Genomic DNA, 10069 nt, shown 5'->3' on the forward strand with positions numbered 1-10069 from the left:
TGTTACTAATGTAAACTGTGGCCTTTGAGTGATAATGGTTTGTTAGTAATGTAAAGAGTGGACTTTGAGTGATAATGGTTTGTTACTAATGTAAAGTGTGGACTTTGAGTGATAGTGGTTTGTTAAAATAGGTTTCTTGATTGACTAAATTTACCACTCTGGTGCAAGATGTCGATAATGGGGAAGAGACTAGGAGACATAGGGAAACTTTGTACCTTTTGCTTAATTTTGCTGTGAACCTAAAACTTCTTTTTAAAAAAGGCTTATTTTTTTAAAAAAATGAGGATGTATGTAGAAGCACTTTGAAATGTAAAAGGAATATAAGAAATGTGAGCTATTTTTATTTTATGTTTCTAAGTATAACCTGAGCCAAGGACTAGGATCTTACTGAAGTATGGCACTATTCTGATTAGGAAGTAACAAAATCAAAAACTGACTTGGACTTAGAGATGAACCAAAGAAAATGATATAAATACAAAGTCATTCTTAGACTTTAAGCACCTACAGTAGCATTCACTGATATTCATGCCAAGTTAATGCAGTTGACTCTATTTTATTGTGACCCTAGTTTACATTAGGGTTCACTCGTTTTGCTTTACAGTTATTTATGCTTTGACAAATGCAGAATACCATGTACCCACCATTAGAGTCTCATATAAAACAGTATCAGTTAATTTCTGTAAAAGGTGTAAGATCTGTGTCCAGATTTTTTTTTGCATGCAGATGTTCAGTTTTCCAGTACCATTTGTTAAAAAGACTGTTCCTTCGCCATTGAATTACCTTTGCTTCTTTGTCAAACCAGTTTATTTTTGTGAATTTGTTTCTGTGTTCTCTGTTCTGTTTTAATCTAGCTATCTGTTATTTTCCCAATATCACACCATTGTTATTTCTAAAGCTATACAGTAATTCTTGAAATTGTGTAGTGTTGGTCCTGCAACTTTCTTTGTCTTCCGTATTGTGTTGGCTATTGTAAATCTTTTGCATTTCCATATAAACTTTATAAGCAGTTTTTCAGTATCAAAAAATAACTTGCTGGAATTTTTGTTAAGATTGCCATCTGGGCGCGGTGGCTCACTCCAGTAATCCTAGCACTTTGGGAGGCCAAGGCAGGCAGATCACCTGAGGTTGGGAGTTCGAGACCAGCCTGACCAACATGGAGAAACCCCATCTCTACTAAAAATACAAAATTAGTCCGGCATGGTGGCACATACCTGTAATCCCAAGTACTCAGGAGGCTGAGGCAGTAGAATAGCTTGAGCCCGGGAGGCAGAGGTTGCGGTGAGCCGAGATCGCGCCGTTGCACTCCAGCCTGGGCAACAAGAGCGAAACTTCATCCAAAAAAAAAAAAAAAAAAAAGATTGCCATAAATCTGTAAGTCAAGCTGGAGAGGGAGAACTAACATCTTGATATTATTGACAATGAACCTGGACTATCTATGTAGATCTTCTTAGATCTCTTTAGGGTTTTATAGTTTTACTCAGATAAATCTTGTAAATCCAACAATATATAGATCACATTTTGTTAGCTTTATACCTCAGTATTTTCTTTTTTGGTGCTAATTATTTAATGTTAAATTCAAACTCCGATTATTTATTGCTTATGTATAGTCAAGCAATTGATTTTTTTTTTAGATTTAACCTTGTATCCTCTACCGTTAATAATTGCTTATTATTTCAGGAATTTTTTTGTTGTGATTTCCTGTAAACAAAGACAGTTTATCTCTTCCTTCCTAGTGTGTATACCTTTTGTTTCCTTTTCTCACTGCATTAGATAGGGCTTCCAGTACAATATTGAATAGGAGCAATGAGAGGGAATGTTCTTGCTTTTATCTCAGTCTTAGGTGGAAAGTGTCACCATTAAATGTGATTTTAGCTGTAGCTATTTTATCGATGTTCTTTGTCAAGTTGAAGAAGCTCCCCAATATTCCTAGTTTGTTGAGAATTTTTGTTATTAATGATGTTGAATTTTATCAAGTGCTTTTCTATTGCATCTATTAATATGATCATACAATTTTTCTTCTTTAACCTATTAATGTGATAAATTACATTAATTGATTTTGAGGTGTTTAACCAGCCTTGCATACCTAAAATGAATTTCATTTGGTCATGGTGTGTAATTATTTTCTTTTTTGATTCAATTTTTAAATACTTTTTGAGTATTTTTGTATGTATTTTCATAAGAGAAGTTGATCTATAGGTTTTTGTTCTTGTAATGTATTTGGTTATGTATTAGGATATTGCTGGCCTCATAAGAATTAGGAAACATCCCCTCTACTTCCATTTTCCGGAATACATAGTAGAGAATTGGTATCATTTCCGTGTTTGGGTAGACTTATCTATTGAAACAATCTGAGCCTGGTGACTTTCTTCAAGATGATTATTATTGATTTAATTTCTCTATAGACATAGACCTATTCAGATGATATATTTCTCCTTGTGTGAATTTTGATAGATTATGTCTTTCAAGAAATGGAACCATTTTATCTAAGGTGTCAAACTTGTGGGTATAGAATTGTTTACAATATTTATTATTAACATTATATTTTAAACTGCATACTCTGAAACATAATTTGTATGGAACTCTAATGTCACCAAATCATTTTATTATAATATTTATTATTACCTATAATTTACTGAATAGACTATGTGTCAGGCACTGTACTGCCTACTTTAGTATTTTATCTTTAACTCTCATAACAATCTTCTGTAAGCTAGATGTATCCCCTTTTTAAACAGGTGAGGAAACTGAGACCAAGAGAAAAAGGTGAAGTACTCAAAGTTAAAGACCTAGTAAATGTCAGAAAAAAATTCACACTTAGGCCTGTCTGTCTCCATAGTACATGTTAAATATTTCTACTGATTGCAAATAAATTGCTCTCAGTTAGGATGTCTCCAGATACAAACCTTGAGAAACCTAGTATGCACGTATATACATGCAAATGTCTTTCTTTGTACTCATTCATTTGTTTAGCACGTGTTTGTTGAATGCCTACTGTGTGCCAGACACTGATTTAGGCATTAGTGGTAATGTAGCAAACACAACAAAGTATTTCCTTTCATGGACTTTATATTAAGAGGAAATCACTAAAATATTGATAATAATAGTCACTCATGGCTCTAAGTGCTTTACAAATATTAACTCATTTAATCTTTATAATGATCTTACAGAGTAACATTATTCTCAGTTTTACAAATGGGAAAACCGTTATACTAGAGTTTAAGTAACTTGACCAAGGTTGTCCAGCTTATTTGCCAGAGCCAAACTCGTGTGAATAGACAGTGTGAATGACTAGATGAGCTCTCACCAGATTCTTTGAAATAGTATTTTTGGGGAGGAACTCAGAGAGAAGAGTTCTCTTTCTCTATAAGAACTATGAGAATAGGTGAATGGTCACCTATTGCAGTTTTGAACAGTAGGCAGGAGTTTCTTTAGCAGCGCTAGGTATCCGTCTCCAGAAGATAGACTAACTTTTGGACTGTGAAACTTTAAAGTAGCATGCTTAGGGAATATTGTTTGGAGTTTTTAAGCATGCATAATGAGGATTTCTATCTAACTGCAATATGACATAGCAGAACTGTGGCTTCCAGTAACAAAGAGCTTGGGGGAAGGAGGATGGGAACAGGGCAAGTTAAAATGCCACAGAGCTCAACCATTCTTGCCAAAATTCAGCCCTTTTTCTGGAGCAAACACTCCTTGGATTGTTGAAGGCCTCTGGTAATTTCCAGAGTTCTAAAAAAGGTTTTACAGTTTTTGCCGATATTCTTAACTGCTGTTACAGTCAAGTGTCTTTGGATGTCCTCACTCTGCTATGCCAGAAGTGCTTCTCCTTTATAATTGAATGTTGACATTACAAATTCTACCCAAATTTTAGGAAATACACAGAGGTATTTTTTTAAATCCTATTCATTTTGCCTGGAGAGAGGAAGCATTATAAGCTAAGTAAAAAGGACACTGCCTTCTAATAATGGCATGCCACCAGGCAATACTTCTCTGCCAGCTTGGTCATTTGAATGCTTCCTTTGTCATAGAATTAAGTGTGATAATATTCCCAGGAAAAATGAACAAATTTTATATGTGAATTCATATTACACAAACCACTCATATCTATATTTAAATGAAATATTGACCGGAAAATTGAGATTTAAGCTGTAAATTTGCCCAGATATTAATTAGTATATAGCAAATTAGTGAGAATCTGATCATAACCTGGCTTTTAGCTTATATTCCCTCTTTTGGTTATTTGAACCAACGTGTTCCTGGCATAAAGAGCAATTTGTTTAAATTTAAGAAATTAGTTAAAATTTCACAAGCTTTATATTTTACCCGAGTCTCAGCATTTTTGTGCATTGATTTTTTTAATCAATATATAGGATTGTACATTTACAAATTAATATTTTTCACATACATTTATTGTCTTTTTCTGTCGATTCCTTTAGTCTTTTATTATACCTCACATGTTGTTTAATAGGACTGTACATTTGTCTACATTTTATTTGCACTACTTGAAGGATTTATTTATTCTCTTAACAGGAGGTACACTCAGTGAAATTTGCAAACTCTCGAACAAGTTTAATAGTGTAATTCCTGTGAGATCTGGCCACGAAGACCTGGAACTTTTGGACCTTTCAGCACCATTTCTTATACAAGGAACAATACATCACTATGGGTATGTTTTTTGTTTTGTTTTGTTTTGTTTTGTTTATTATACTTTTAAGTTCTGGGGTCATGTACAGAACATGCAGATTTGTTACATAGATATATACGTGCCATGGTAGTTTGCTGCACCCATCAACCCGTCACCTACGTTTGGCATTTCTCCTAATGCTGTCCTTCCCCTAGCCTCCCACCCCGTGACAGGCCCTGATGTGTGATGTTCCCCTCCCTGTCTCCATGTGTTCTCACTGTTAAACTCCCACTTACGAGTGAGAATATGCGGTGTTTGGTTTTCTGTTCTTGTGTTAGTTTGCTGAGAATGATGGTTTCCGGCTTCATCCATATGCCCGGCAAGGACATGAACTCATCCTTTTTTTGGCTGCATAGTATTTCATGGTGTATATGTGCCACATTTTCTTAATCCAGTCTATCACTGATGGACATTTGGGTTAGTTACAAGTGTTTGCTATTGTGAATAGTGCTGCAGTAAACATACATGTGCATGTGTCTTTATAGTAGAATGATTTATAATCCTTTGGGTATATACCCAGTAATGGGCTTGCTGGATCAAATGATATTTCTAGTTCTAGATCCTTGAGGAGTTGCCACACTGTTTTCCACAATGATTGAACTAATTTACACTCCCACCAACAGTGTAAAAGCATTCCTGTTTCTCCACATTTTCTCCAGCATCTGTTGTTTCCTGACTTTTTAATGATTGCTATTCTAGCTGGCGTGAGATGGTATCTCATTGTGGTTTTCATTTGCATTTCTCTAATGACCAGTGATGATGAGCTTTTTTTCGTATATTTGTTGACTGCGTAAATGTCTCCTTTTAAGAAGTGTCTATTCATATCCTTTGCCCACTTTTTGATGGGGTCATTTGTTTTTTTCTTGTAAATTTGTCTAAGTTCTTTGTAGATTCTAGATATTAGCCCTTTGTCAGATGGATTGCAAAAATTTCCTCGCATTCTATAGGTTGCCTGTTTACTCTGATGATAGTTTCTTTTGCCATTCAGGAGCTCTTTAGTTTAATTAGGTCCCATTTGTCTATTTTGGCTTTTGTTGCCATTGCTTTTGGTGTTTTAGACATGAAGTCTTTGCCCATGCCTATGTCCTGAATGGTATTGTCCAGGTTTTCTTCTAGGATTTTATGGTTTTAGATCTTACATTTAAGTCTTTAATCCATCTTGAATTGATTTTTGTATAAGGTGTGAGGAAGGGGTCCAGATTCAGCTTTCTGCATATGGCTAGCCAGTTTTCCAAACACCATTTATTAAATAGGGAATCCTTTCCCCACTGCTTGTTTTTTTCAGGTTTGTCAAAGATCAGATGGTTGTAGATGTGTGGTAGTGTTTTCAACTGAGAAAATTTTTGGAATTAAAAACTGTTTAAGAGTAATTTTTGTTCTTTTATTTCATTGGTGACTATTCAACAGAAACTTACAGTATATCAACTTATATGTATAGGTTTTTCTGGCATATATCTGTTGTTTCGATAAGCATATATAGTGAGAGTACACACAATGTGTGAGGCATAAGGCTGCCGTCTTTTTAATTCCTCAGCCAGAGGCTGGTACTCACTTGTTTTCTTTAACAGTGAGGATTTAGATACCAGTTACAGAGAAAAATTCAGAGCTGCAAACCTGGTAAAAATTAAGTGATTGAATTTCAGAATTTCTGAGCCACTAAATCACAAATTTGCTGCCACTGATAATTGGAATATAAAAGAATTCATTCGAGCTATAAACAGATTTCTACATTTAGAAGGAGGGGATAGGGATAAAATCTCCTCTACTGCTTGATGAAACAATGACCCTGGACATATTCTAATTTGAGAAACCTTGGATTATAGCATATATTTTATCATCCTCTTTCTTTCCGACTTCTAAATTTGTAGCAATCATTAGTCATTGTCATAATGTGCAAATCTTGATTGAAAAATTATATACTGGCTGAAAAATATTATACTGTAAGCATGATACCTCCCTAATTGTGTGGTAAAGTCACTATTAGGCATTGCCCTATGTTCTTCCAACATATCATAAAATTTTAGCCATAAAGCGAAACTGTATGCCACTGACTTAAATTTCTGTGTTGTTGCTGTTTTTACTCTGATATACTCAGTGTCTAATTCCTTCTCTCATTAGTCTTATGATCTGAGAGTCTGTCTTTTTTGAAAATAAAGTGATTTTTAATTAAACCAATTAATTAAAATATTAAAACTCATAAAATTCTGTTTTTCTTGTATAATAAATCACTGAGCTTTATCTTTTTACATGCAGATCCTCACTCACTAGCTTTTGTTCTTTCTCCTTTCTCTCTATTTTGCCTTCCCAGTACAGGGCACCATGACGAGTCTAAACCAGGAAAGGAAATATTCATTTTAAACTCTGAAATACTACCTCTTTCACTAAAAGTCTCAACAAAATTACCCTAATATTGCGGGATCTGGCCAGCAGCCCACAATGCAACGGGGCTCTCTCTTTGTTCCCAGGCGGATCGGCAGGTGGAGAAATAATAGACACACACGAGATAGTGAAAGCTGGGTCCAGGGGGGGTCACCACCTTCTGGTCCCACGGTGCCAACAATGCAATATGCCAGCATTTATTATTAAGTTTAGTGAGGGCAGGGGTAGGTTAGTGAGGGATTTAGGGTCATTTGATTATGAGGTGAGATGGTCACATGGGGATTAAGTAATTCTTTAACATCTGTAATAGAAGTACAGTATATAGAGATAAGAATTTACAACATAGTGTGTACATCAGTAATTTCTAACAGAGCCTTAAAACAGGAACAGCGGTAACAGTTGCAGCAAAAGATGGTTACAAACAAGTCATAGAAACAGGACGTGATGTTAGACAACTGGTTAGACCAGAAATTCTCAGAAGGGAGTATGAACCCTAAAGAGGCCTAGAAGCGCCGCAGCAAGATGAGGGCATTTATAGCCCTATCTTATCCATATGGACAGGCACCCCCACCATGCGTCCGATTATAGGCTCCCCACAAGGGTCGCATTCCATTCCCAGAGCTATGAACATCTGCTTTTCTGGGATAGGAATCTTGGTGATGTGAAACCTCCCTGACTGCACGTTCATTCATAGGCTCTCTGCAGGGGGAAGCACATCACGCGCTGTTGGCTAATTCTGGCAGTCCAACCCCTGGCATTGTCTTTACACAATCCTGCATGCAATTTTGTATTTATAGTAATCAGGAGCATTTCATCTTTTATTCCGTAGCAATAGTTTCAGGGTCTCTCCCTACATCTCCACCTTTTCTCTGATTTAAATGAACCATAGCAATCTATTCCATAGCAATAGTTTCAGGAGGTCTCCCTACACCTTAAGGCCCCTTCCATTTTTTTTTTTTTTTTCTTTTGAGATGGAGTTTTGCTCTATTGCCCAGGCTGCAGTGCAGTGGCATGATCTCGACTCACTGCAACCTCTGCCTCCCAGGTTCAAGCGATTCTCGTGTCTCAGCCCCCCAAGTAGCTGGGACTACAGGCACGCACCACTAACACCCAGCTGATTTTTTTGTATTTTTATTAGAAACGAGGTTTCACCATGTTGGCCAAGCTGGTCTTGACCTCCTGACCTTAGGTGATCCGCCCACCTCGGCTTCCCAAAGTGCTGGGATTACAGGCGTGAGCCACTGCGCCCAACCAAGGCTGTCGACTTTTTTACTAGTTGCTTCAAAACTAAGGCAAATGTTGTTCACACTCCAGATTTTAAGACATTTTTACATTTTTTATTACTTGAGTTTCATCATCAAAAACCAGTATATCTTTTAATTGATTCTTATTTTTATTTTTGGGTTATGAAATAATTTTAACTCATAGAAAAATATAAAAAGTAACATCACAACAATTATGTATCCACCATTTAGATTTAACAAATCTTAACGTTTTAACATTATTTCAGACCCTTTTTCTTTTCTTTTCTTTTCTTTTTTTTTTTGAGACAGAGTGTCACTCAGACACCCAGGCTGCAGTGGCATGATTTCAGCTCATTGTAACCTTGACATCCTGGACTCAAGCAATCCTCCCACCTCAGCCTCCCAAGTAGCTGGGGCTACAGGTGCACACCACCACACCTGGCTAATTTTTGTATTTGTTGTAAAGACGGGGTTTTGCCATGTTGCCCAGGCTGGTCTTGAACTCTGGAGTTCAAGCAGTCCACCTACCTTGGCCTCCAAACTTTTATTTTTAAGAAATTAAATGTTACAGAGAAGTAGTATAACCCCATATCAATCCCTTCACTAACTCTTTTTTTCTCAGAGGTAGCTACTTTTCCAAAATTGTATGAAATCCTACTCATCAGTGTTTTTATGCCTTCATTATATGTGTGAATTCTTAAGCAGTGTGGTGTATTTTTCGTTCTTTAAATGTATATAAACTGTTTCATACTATGCCAAGCCTTTTGAAGCTTGCTTTTTTTGATTCATTATTATTTTCAAGATTTACCCCTATTGACGCATGTAGATTTAGATTATTTAACGTCTATGGAGTATGTTATGAAGTATCAGAATTTATTAGCCTATTTTCCTATTAATGGATATGTGTTTTTTGTTTCATTTACAGACTGTGCTGAAGTCACATTATATGTTTTCTTGTGTATTTCTCTTGTCATAAAATGAGTTCAGTGGGTCATAACCAGTTTTTTTTTTAACTTATGTGATGTGGTTGTAGTAAGAAATAGAATGAGAGGGAATGGATAATAGAGAACATTTTACAGAATAAGGGTCATTGTTGTTCCCTAAACTTTCATTTCAATTGTGTGTGTATGTATATATTACTAAGATACGATATTAAATGAATTTCTTACTGTGAGTCCTTAAAAAAATGTTTGAAAGTTACTCCTAAGGTGTTTACCTGGAATTAGAATTACTGGATTGTAAGTTTTGCTTTATGGGAAAAATACCAAGTTGTTCTTCCCATGGTTTTAACAATGTATGGTCCCATCAGTGATTAATAAAATTTTAGTTTCTACCAAGTTCTACCAAGTTCACTCCAACACTTGGTATTAGTCTATTTCTATCTGATACTTGGCATTAGTCTAACTTGTAACTTTCCAGTGAGCATCAGATGGTATCCATGATGTTTTCGTTTGTATTTCCTAGATGTCTAGCGTGTTTAAGCAGCCCCCGTGTTTATCAACTACGTAGGTTTCCTACTCTGTGAATTCCATGTTCACATCATTTGCCTATTTTTCTATGTGGTTACTGATTTCTTTTTTGGTTCATGTGTGAGCACACATACATGTAATTGATTGTAAGGTTTCTTTCCATGTTAGAGATACTAATCTTTTGTCAGTTTCATCCATACTTTGAATGTATTCCATGCCTTTTTAACTTTACAGTTTCTTGTGTTTTATAGGTTTTTAAAAATTTTTGTTTGGTAATTGCTTTATAGCTTACT

General features: G+C 35.7%; 1 protein-coding gene across 5 annotated transcripts in view; it reads left to right on the forward strand.

The window, feature by feature from the left end:
- POT1 (protection of telomeres 1) overlaps positions 1-10069 on the forward strand; it is a 120459-nt gene that overhangs the window by 98782 nt on the left and 11608 nt on the right. For all 5 annotated transcript variants that reach the window (XR_001007793.1, XM_011995936.1, XM_011995934.1 and 2 more), the window contains one exon: positions 4531-4666. Coding sequence is in view for 4 of the 5 variants with exons in the window: in XM_011995936.1 (XP_011851326.1) it covers positions 4531-4666 (136 nt within the window). In the remaining variant the exon portion in view is untranslated. The remainder of the gene's footprint in view (positions 1-4530; positions 4667-10069) is intronic.

The sequence above is a fragment of the Mandrillus leucophaeus genome, unplaced genomic scaffold (assembly GCF_000951045.1).
Source record: "Mandrillus leucophaeus isolate KB7577 unplaced genomic scaffold, Mleu.le_1.0 Scaffold5, whole genome shotgun sequence".
In the NCBI taxonomy this organism is placed as follows: domain Eukaryota; kingdom Metazoa; phylum Chordata; class Mammalia; order Primates; family Cercopithecidae; genus Mandrillus; species Mandrillus leucophaeus.